Genomic DNA, 10,117 nt, shown 5'->3' on the forward strand with positions numbered 1-10,117 from the left:
GAGTAGAATAAAATAGCATACACAAGCTTCAGTAGTTTTGATGTTGCTGCTTCTTTCTCCTGCCCCTCCTCAGAACTCTGTCCATCTCTATCTTTTTCTCCATCACTCTGTGACAGCCTCTGATGGCTGTTAAAGTTGTGCAGAGACCTGTGTCTGAAACAGACAGATGATGGCGTGAACTTCTTTTGTGTTTTTCTGTGCAGATGTTTTGGTCGAGGAAAGTCCGGCACCTTGCCAAATCCTGCACTTATTAGAGGAAGGAGGACCCCGACCTCTGACCTTCGTCTTAAACGCTAATCTCCTCATCAACGTGAAGCTGGTCACATGTGAGTGGAAACATCTCAAACCATAAGATGCATTCATTACTCTGGATGTGAGTACAGTATCTGCTCACTGTGTCCCTGTCTCTGTGTGATGTCAGACTGCAGCCGGCAGTGCTGGTGTTTCGGCTCCACCGGGCTGCAGGCTCTGGGACAGAAGGAGCTGGTGTTTCTGTTGGAGTGTTTGCCAGAAGAAAAGTCTCTTCCTAAAGATCTATTCACTCTTTATCTCAACATTTTCCAGGAAGCTCAGAGAGGTAGAAACCACAGCACAAACAGCTCTCTTGTTTTCCTGAAGCAGCTTCAGGCCAGAGGACAAACTGACGGTCTTGTGTTACAGGAAAGGTCGTGGAGGCGCTGGATAACGTGACGTTCACCAGCAGTTTCCTGGGCAGCAAAGACCACGCAGGGATGCTCTTCTTCTCTCCCACCTGTCAGCCTCTAGAGGGCCTCACTCTCCCCTCACAGCCGTTCTTGTTCGGTCTGCTCATCCAGAAACTGGAGGTGCCCTGGGCCAAGGTCTTCCCTCTCAGGCTGCTTCTGCGGCTTGGAGCTGAATACAGTGGTGTGTAGTTTTCTGTTTTTCACTCCTTCAACAAAAAACATGGAGAAATTTTATATTACTGCTACTGTATCTGACAAACTTGATGAATATCAGAGCTGGGACGATACACTTTTCTCTTAATTCCATTCTTTTACATTTTTTGGTGCTTAAATGGCTTCAATTGCAAGTCATTGATATTTCTGATTTTACTTTTTTGACATCGGACCAAGAAAAAAAGTTGAAGTTGATGATGATGTCTACAGACTATATCAGAAGCTTTATTTACCCAAAAAAGCTCATCACATTTGAGTCATTTTTTAAGGTTTAATCAGGGGATCTGACATCTCAACTTTTTTCCAACCCAACTTATAAACAAAGATTCACACGAAGGACTTAAATTTGAAAAAATATAGATTTTTTACTAAAGAATCACATTTAAGAATATTAAACAAATAGTGACAATATGACAACACATCAGCTTTTTCCTCCTACCCCTAATTAACATCTAGTCTTTAGTTAAGCAGAACAGCTGAAAATGAAAAACTTTCTTCCAAATTTCATCCATTCCTGACTTAACCACATTTTGGTTTTAAAGCATTTAAAGTATGAATACAAAGTATATTGTTTAACCCCTTGATGCCTGTTGTCTCAAATTTGCAACATACCCTGTCAGGTCTCGATGCTGCTGTAATGACCTTTGAATGTCAGTAGCTATTGATTCGTATTCTACACAAACCAAAGATCATATTAGATCCACTGCGTCACAGTATATTGGCCAGGGGATGAACTTCTTATGTTTATATATATAATATAACTTGGTTATGACTATTGTGTACTGTACTCAAATTTACAATCTCCACTTAATTTAACATCTGTAAAAATGCAGAAACACATAAAACAATCTATTTCTATGATTGTTAAATAATTCAGGCAGTAAGGGGTTAAGGCTGTTGTTTTAACCATTTTCAACAATCCTTGATGGTTTCTGCTGTTTTCTCTTCTTCAGTTTATCCCACCCCGCTGATAAGCATCCGCTTTCGGGAGTCTGTGTACCGAGAGACAGGACACACCATCATGAATCTACTGGCTGTAAGTTACTGTTAGCAGAGCACTCATGGGCTACATTCACATTGCAGTCAAAAGTGACCTGAATCGGATTTTTTGGCTCAAATGTGACCTGTATCTGATTTGTTTGTGGCAGTGTGAACAGCACAAGTCGCATTGAATCTGACCTTTTCAAATCAGATTCAGGCCACTTTCAAATGTGGTACTAAATCAGATACATATTCGATTTTCTTGAATGCCACCGCGGTCTTAACAGCCAGGTCGCATTTAATGCGACTTTGACGTCATTATACAGCAGCAGTTTACCTCAGGGCAAATGTTTTTAAAGTCACTTCATAGACAGAACATATTTAGAGGTTAATATAGACATGATTATTCAAAAGTGTATGCTTTTTAATAAAATAAATAAATAAAGAGTTTTAGTTCTTCACCCAGCTACAAGCTTGATTAAACAATGCATAAAAGGACAAGTGATGAGAAAAAGTGAGAGAGCGCTGGGATACCGACTGGAGTCTCCATTACACACACAATAAAGGATAAAGGTGTCAAACTCGTGCCATGGAGGGCCAAGAGGCTGCAGGTTTTCTATCCAACCAAGAACTTCACCAGCTGGTTTCACTGATTAGTCCCTGCTCTCTGCTTGAAGGTGAGGTAATCAGTGGAATCAGCTGGTGTAATGTTTGGTTGGAAGGAAAACCTGCAGCCTCTTGGCCCTCCATGGCACGAGTTTGACATCCCTGCAATAAAGGATAAAGGTGAATGAATCGTACATTTGTATTATGATATCTATCAAACTTAGTTTATTAACACTGCGCTGACTTTTTGAATGGATTAATCAGGTTAAAATAACAGTTTACAGGACGCAGAGACACCGATGATCCACTGCTGTCCATCTCATCCGTGCATATTTGCGCGCTGCTGTACTTTCCTACGAGACAGCGTCAGTCAGAGATCCGTCTGCTCCTGTCTGATCTGCCCCCAGACAAACTACGAAACATCAGAACAGATGACAAAACTAAGTTTTTGCTTCTTTGTTCACCTGTTCAGCGAACTATGGCTCTGAGATGTAGCAGGGTCGGCGGGAGAGACCCCGGTGCAGGAAAGAGCGTCTGCCTTAAGGTTTATGAGAAATAAAATATAGCCATAATTACTTTAATAAGAGCTCACTCAAGGTGAGCTGCTGTAGCATCAGGTTTTGCGTTGTGGAAACAAACTTTCCAGCATTGTGAAGCACAGTTTCGCTCTGTGTTTGTTGCTCCTCATCACACCGTGCTGTGCGTGATGTCATTAATGTTAAATTGAACATGCGTGTCACTTCTGAAGCGTGAGCTGTTCACATCACAGTCTGCAGTTAGGTCACATTTACAGGTGTTATCTGAACAGCTAAACACAAAAATCGGATTTGAGCGATAAATCAGAATTGAGCATTAAGGGCTGCAGTCTGAAGGTAGCCTTAATGAGTCGTAAGCTATTTTTTTTTACTATGCATATTTCATTTTTCCTGTTTATTTAAGATCAGTGGAACCTAAACATTTAAAAAGATGAACTGTGTCTCTTCAGATATCGAATAACAGAATACAGTCCACATAATTTATTCAAGCAGATTTGAATGATGTATCCCACCTCTGATATGGGTTCATTTTAATACCAGTAGATGAGTGTTCAACACCAATATAGTATATTTGTGTAATATCCTTTTGATTTTATGAGACCGACACAGTCTCATCTCCTTCTCAGTTTGAGCTCCTTGAGCTCCAAATTCCTTGTTAAACAAAACATATTACATTAATTCCAAACCACATTCCCCCTGACAGGTCATAAAACATCTAACTTTGAGATACAAACTGCAAAATTGAAGCATGTGTTTCTTAAAAAGTATAAAAATAGCTGCGGATATTTGCACAGCAGTGTGCAAACATTAACCACAGACTGAGAACGCTGTTATCATTCAGACTGTGTAACTTTGAAGCTTTATTATGACTGAAAAGTTTCTTTGGATCAGCCGCCAGACAGACAGAGTCAGAGCGGTTCAGAAGACTAAAATAAATCTGAATGCTCAGAAACTTTCAGGATGTTTCAGAAAGTTATTGATCATCAATTCTTTTAAAGTTATAAATACATCAACCTCTGCAGCCCTATTCTGCATTTGTAGTTCATTAAAAGGAGATTTTTTTATTTCAGACAAAAGCTCTCTAGTGACATTTCCTGGAGCTTTTCTGAGCTCCTTCTGATTTATCTTTATTTTATCTTTATCTTTATCTTTCCTCCCTCAGGACCTGAGGAACTATCAGTACAGTCTGTCTGTGGTGGAGGGCCTGAGGATCCACATGGAGATGGGCCACAGCTACATCGACATCCCCAAAGGCAGCTTCAACGAGGTAAGAAAAGTCAAAGAGATGAGTTTAGAAAACTCACTCCTTTTCACAGATTTAAAGATACGTATTGAGCTTCCTTACCCTCTTACTGTGTGCGCTTCAGATGCAGAAGGTTGTAAATGCATCCAACGAGCACGTCATCAGTATTGGGGCTCGCTTCAGCGCAGAGGCCGACTCTCACCTGGTGTGTTTCCAGAACGAGGAGGGAAACTATCAGACTCAGGTCAACAGCATGCCGGAGAAAACACGCACAGGTGAGTCAGATGTCCAGCCAGCCCCTCCACCTGCTGTTTGTGTAAATAAAAAGAAACGTTTATGATGTGGGGATGATCGTTTTTTTGTGATTCAGGGTGTATAATTATCTGATCTGATTTCTGTTTTTTTCAGTAACTGGGGCCAGTTTTGTCGTCTTTAACGGAGCTCTGAAAGCCTCCTCAGGCTTCATCGCCAAGTCCAGCATAGTCGAAGGTAAACTGTTCATCCTTCATCATCAGATAAAGGATCTACATGATATAAAAATGCCGCTGTGTTTGCTCCACCTTATTGAACTGTGTTTCTGTGAATCAGACGGGTTGATGGTTCAAATCCCTCCTGAGACGATGGAGTCTCTGCGCTCTGCTCTGAGGGATCAGACAGACTTTCACATTCCCTGCGGCAGGAATGACGGAGGAGAGCTCCGAGAGCACGTCACTGTCCGCTGGGTGGACTGGAGTTCACCTGTGAACACAGGGTACACACACACACACACACACACACACACTCACAACTATTTACTCACGATTGTGCAATCTGTCCTCTGCAGCTCTTTCAGGGCACTCTTCACTAATTCTTAGAATCACTGTTTCTGTTGTTGCAGAAGTTAATCCAATTTTTTGTTTGTGTTTTTTTTATTTGCATAACTACAAAACAGAGACTGAACTGGAAAATAAGATAAATAGAGAGTGAGTGAGTGGCTAAATAAATAAAGTAGGTTTGATAAATAAGAGAAAGTGAAAAAAAATATATATCAAACCAAGTTAAGTTAAATTTATGGATAAGTAAATAAAAAAAGTAAAGTTGATTTATAAATTTAGATAAATAAACAAAAATTGATTAGCTAAAAATTAATAAATACAGATGAAAGTAAAAAATGAATTAATAAAAGGAAAGAAATAAAAAGAAATGGTTAAAGTAAAGTCAATAAGAAAATAATGAAAAAAATTAAATACATTTTTTAATTGTAAATCAAATGAGTAAATGAATGAATGAATGAAATTAGAAAGAGAAAAATTAATTAATTAATTAATAAGATTAAGATTAACCGATACATTCATTAAAGTTTATAAATGACAGCGAATAAACAAAAAATGAAGAATGAATTAAGTTAAATAAATAAGCAAAAAATAAACAAACAGACTAAACAGAGTTATGAAATGACTGAATGAATAGAAATGAATGATTAAAGTAAATAAAGAAAAAATGCAGAGGGAAAGCGAAAAGAGAAATAAAGCACATTTCATCTATGGATTAATTAATTTATCATTGAAAACAAACATATAAATAAACAAATAGTATTAATATTTATAAACTTTTTTATGTAGCACCTTTAAAACAAATTATTTACGAAGTCCTTTGACAGATAGAAACAGAGCAGAGCAGTACATCCGAGAATAGATTATCAGGCTGAGGCAGGTGAGAGGTGAGTGAGAAACTACACAGACTACAAGATCGAAGATTCAAAAACAACACCAACAAAAAAAAGAAAAGGGGAAAATGACAATATCACAAGAAAGAGGGAGATGAAAGAATAAAAACATCAAACAATCAAGGAAATGATCAAAATTCTAAGAATAAAAATAATGTGTGCACATATACAGCATCTCATGGTTGAGGTGTTACAGTAATTTAAAAAGCACTTGTAAAATAGCGCCCAGATAGGTTTTGGAGAGTTGATCATTTTTCCCAGCCAGGCGTCATGAGACAGCTCATTTTCATGTCCTCTGACAGATGTGTGCTCTGTTGATGTTGATTATTCCTCTTGGATATGCCAGACCAATTACATTTGGTTATTAAGAAAAGGGGCAGAGAAGCCCATTGAGTTTTGAAACAAATGTATCCACTTAAGATGTAATCCTGTTTCTTCAATCCTGCAGGAGAACCAGTGGAGTCGATGGGAGACCTCTGGATGGAGTCTGCAGTGCAAGGGTGCAGCAGGACACAGAGTTCGAATCAGACGGACGCTCCATCAGATGCACAGAGGTCTTTTCCTTTGAGTCACACATCAGTCTCTAGCTGTGGCATAAGAACCAGCTGGCGTTTAAACTTATTTTCTGTCGTCCCTCCAGGTTTTCTACCAGCTCAGGTCTCCAGACTGCAGCCTGGCGTCGGTGCTGTCGTCCTGCAGCGTGTTTCAGAAAGAGATGGCTTTAGCTGCCTGCAGCGCTCTGATGCCTCACCTCGCTATTCTCACATCCAGCGGCATCAACTCTCTCACTTTGCGGATCAGTACGCAGGCTGATATGGTAAAACATCACATATTTATTAAACGCTGCTCTTAAATACTTCAAAGGACTAAGATGTTAGCTGTTGGAAAATGTTTGGCGTTGAATTGATTAGAAAGTCTTGAGCATTTTACTTAACCCGCCTCCTGATGAACACACACACTTAAGGTATTTTTTGCTGTCCTGAGTGTTTCCGTATGTGTTTGTCTTCAGGTGGAGTACCAGGCAGGCTCTGGAGGAAAGCTCCTCCCGCAGCGCTACATGAACGAGCTGGACAGCGCTCTCATTCCCGTCATCCATGGAGGTAGCGCCAGTGTCCCGCAGACTGCCATGGACATGGAGTTCATCTTCTACATCACACACACGATCTAACGACACACTGACTCAGACTGAAGATAGTCGCTGCTGGGGCACAGAAAGAGGAGCTGGGGACTGTTGCAGGACATGCTAACATGCTAACAGCTCGTGATGCACAGTGCGACGAGCAGCCTCAGTCTGACTCTTGGTCCTCGCTCTGAGGATGTAAACTGACATGATTCTGGCTTTGTGTTCAGAACTGCTGCCTGTCTGTCTGTGTGTTTGTGTGCTCACCAAAGCTGCTTTAACACGAGAAGCCAAACACTAAACAAGGAATACGGCATCCCGACCAAATACAAGCAAACTACTCAACTCTCCTCCTCCGCTCTGCCTTCCAGGCTCCCTGCTGCTCGGTGTCAGCGCGGAGCTCCTCGGTGAATGTTTCCCACGGCCACTCAAGCGAAAATGTCTCTCATTGGATGTATTTATTATATTTTAATATGGGCTTTTTGAATGACTTTATGACATTAAAGCACGGGACGTGATTGACTGCTGGTCTCAGTACTTCAGCGGTGCTAACCTAGAGTCACATCACACACACACACACACACACTCTCAATCTTGTTCCTTTAAAGTTTCTCTGCTTAGGTAAAAAAAAAATGCTGACACTGGGCCTCATGCAGGGACGTTTTTATATTCCTCCCTGGTGACTGTTAAATAACATGGCCATAATATGGTCCAGCAACTAGTTACCAGGCGGATCTCTTAATGTTTCATCCTTACTTTTGGAGAGCTATCGTGTGGTCTAGAATAAAGACTGTCAAAAAACAAAATAACCCCCTCTTAAAACTATTGAGTAGGACTTTAAACAAAAAAAAAAATCCAGATTACGCTGATACCACAATGACATGCAAGATATAGTTGACTCTAGGGCTGCGAAAGAAAAATAAAGTGTTTTTTTTTTCATACTTAATATTTTATATCAAACATAAAATATGCTGTTTTAAGTAACAATGAATAGCATTTTATTTTGTGTGGATTCTGGCTCCCCCTAGGGACGAAGCAAAATCATGTAGTCCCATGTCAAACTCTTTCAATATTTTTAAACATCAGGACAAAAAAAGTCAGCTGGACTGCCTGAATGCAAAAAAACAGACCCTAAAATCTGTATCCTTCACATCCAGATAAAATTTTGAGATAACTGTGCCCAGAAAATTTTCGTTTGTGAGATGGAATCAAGGTGTGCTCTGACCAAAACAGAAAGTCCACTCAGTTGAGATTGAAAAATCAGTTTAATAAGAAATTAGAATATAGCCGTGTAGCTTTTCTGTAGCCCGAGTCAAAAACACATGACCCAGCCTCAGAAAGGGAAACATTTCTACAAGAATAGACTTCAAAAGCATCTTGAGATTTCTGAATTTTGGGAAAGAAAATTCTGAATCCAAGAGAAGTGGGAAATCTAGAGATGAACCTTAAAGACTTAATGTGAGAGTCTGTTTTCTTGCATGAGGCCCAACTGTGTGTCACAGCTCATCATCGTGAGAACATATTATTCCCCTGAAAGTGAATTAACACGGTGGATTTTAGAGATTCAGCTTTGGTCATGGATGAAACTCACCTTCCTTTAAAGTCAGTTCTACTTTTTCCATTCCACAGTTTGGACGCTTCATTTCTCAGAAAGCTCAGAGGTGTCCTCAGGGTTTGGAGCAGGATTAAGTTTTTGTGCAGTAAAGATCTCAGACTGGTTTCATATTTTAAACTTTAATTACAATGTTTAAAGCACTTTAGATCCACAATAAATGGAAACAGCCCAGATTATTTTATTAAGGATCTAAAGCAGCTGTTAGTGGATCAAACAGCTTCTCGTTTCCATCATAAAACTTCAATCTACATCAGGACTGCCAAACGCATTGTAAGTCATGTAGCATGTTAGCATGTTCTGTTATAGCGACTAAAAAATCTTGCTGTATGCATTAAGACTTTTACTTTGATTTCTGTCCTTTTTAATAATGAAGACTTATTTTTGGAGTCATTGGTATAAAAGTTTTATCAGTAAGAGTTCATATTTTTGATAGGACATAAGCCACCTTCATTTTGACAGCTTATGTATTGAGTTCTGCAAACACTAAGAGGAGGAAAAAACTAATTTATCATTTTGTCTAAAAGTCTCTGTGAGGACTTCCTGTTTGATGTTGATTGCAGTGAAACCTGTGGTCAAAGTTAGTGGTGTTTCTCTGGAATAAAGACTCCATTTCCCATGAGCACTATCACCCTCTGTCGTAAAAAGTGAGTCTTGCCAAGGCGTGCATTTGTTTTGGGGCCATATCGTTTTAAGACTGCTTTTTTTTGTTTGTTTTCAAGACATCTTTTCCCAGGATGCAAAGCGACAAGGTAATGTATTTATTTGTAGTTATGTGGAGCTATTGTTTAAAACGTGACAACAAGCAAACTTTGTAAACTCAGTTTGTTGTCCAGACAGTGAGCAGACCATCTGTTTAATTTTACTCACTGTGACATCGAAATCAACAGATTTTGGAGCTGATTGTCTCATTTTAATTTTTGGATTATAAAAAGGCAAAATACATAAAAGTGAGAATGTTTCTCTTGTAAAGTTCTTACAAGGTCTTGAGGTGAAAAATGAAATGCATGATGGTAAATGTGCATAATTAAAATCTAAAAAGCTGGACATCAGCTCTCACATGTTGCTCACACACTAGCATCCAAATTTAGAAATGCTTTTAAGCCCAGTCATAACCATCCATTGATACATGATTCTAAACGTCAATCAGCACACAGCTTCATCATCATTTGTTCGAATGCCTTAACTGAACATGGTTAAAGGGTTTTGCTTTTATTTCAGTTATTCTTTGGAGCAGCTCGATTAACACAGGAGGCCTGTTTGAAGAGGAAATCTAAAACCAAACGAGGGTAAAGTTAAAGCATTTCTCCTCCAACATGTACCAACAGTCCCTCTGAAGCTCACTGACCTGTATGGATCGATTTATTTACATTACCTGAACTTTGGAGTTTCCAGAG

General features: G+C 39.4%; 1 protein-coding gene across 1 annotated transcript in view; it reads left to right on the plus strand.

The window, feature by feature from the left end:
• The window catches only part of zfyve16 (zinc finger, FYVE domain containing 16), a 32,611-nt gene extending 22,523 nt beyond the window's left edge, over positions 1-10,088 (plus strand). The window contains exons 8-18 of the mRNA XM_074689837.1: positions 204-326; positions 422-577; positions 661-885; positions 1,871-1,953; positions 4,203-4,307; positions 4,408-4,558; positions 4,692-4,772; positions 4,872-5,034; positions 6,437-6,542; positions 6,629-6,805; positions 6,998-10,088. Of these exons, the coding sequence (XP_074545938.1) occupies positions 204-326; positions 422-577; positions 661-885; positions 1,871-1,953; positions 4,203-4,307; positions 4,408-4,558; positions 4,692-4,772; positions 4,872-5,034; positions 6,437-6,542; positions 6,629-6,805; positions 6,998-7,156 (1,529 nt within the window). The 3' untranslated portion in view covers positions 7,157-10,088. The remainder of the gene's footprint in view (positions 1-203; positions 327-421; positions 578-660; positions 886-1,870; positions 1,954-4,202; positions 4,308-4,407; positions 4,559-4,691; positions 4,773-4,871; positions 5,035-6,436; positions 6,543-6,628; positions 6,806-6,997) is intronic.
• Positions 10,089-10,117: the final 29 nt, after the last annotated feature.

The sequence above is a fragment of the Halichoeres trimaculatus genome, unplaced genomic scaffold, assembly GCF_033239565.1.
Source record: "Halichoeres trimaculatus isolate MK-OKI-2021-1 unplaced genomic scaffold, fHalTri1.1 fHalTri1_scaffold_16, whole genome shotgun sequence".
In the NCBI taxonomy this organism is placed as follows: domain Eukaryota; kingdom Metazoa; phylum Chordata; class Actinopteri; order Labriformes; family Labridae; genus Halichoeres; species Halichoeres trimaculatus.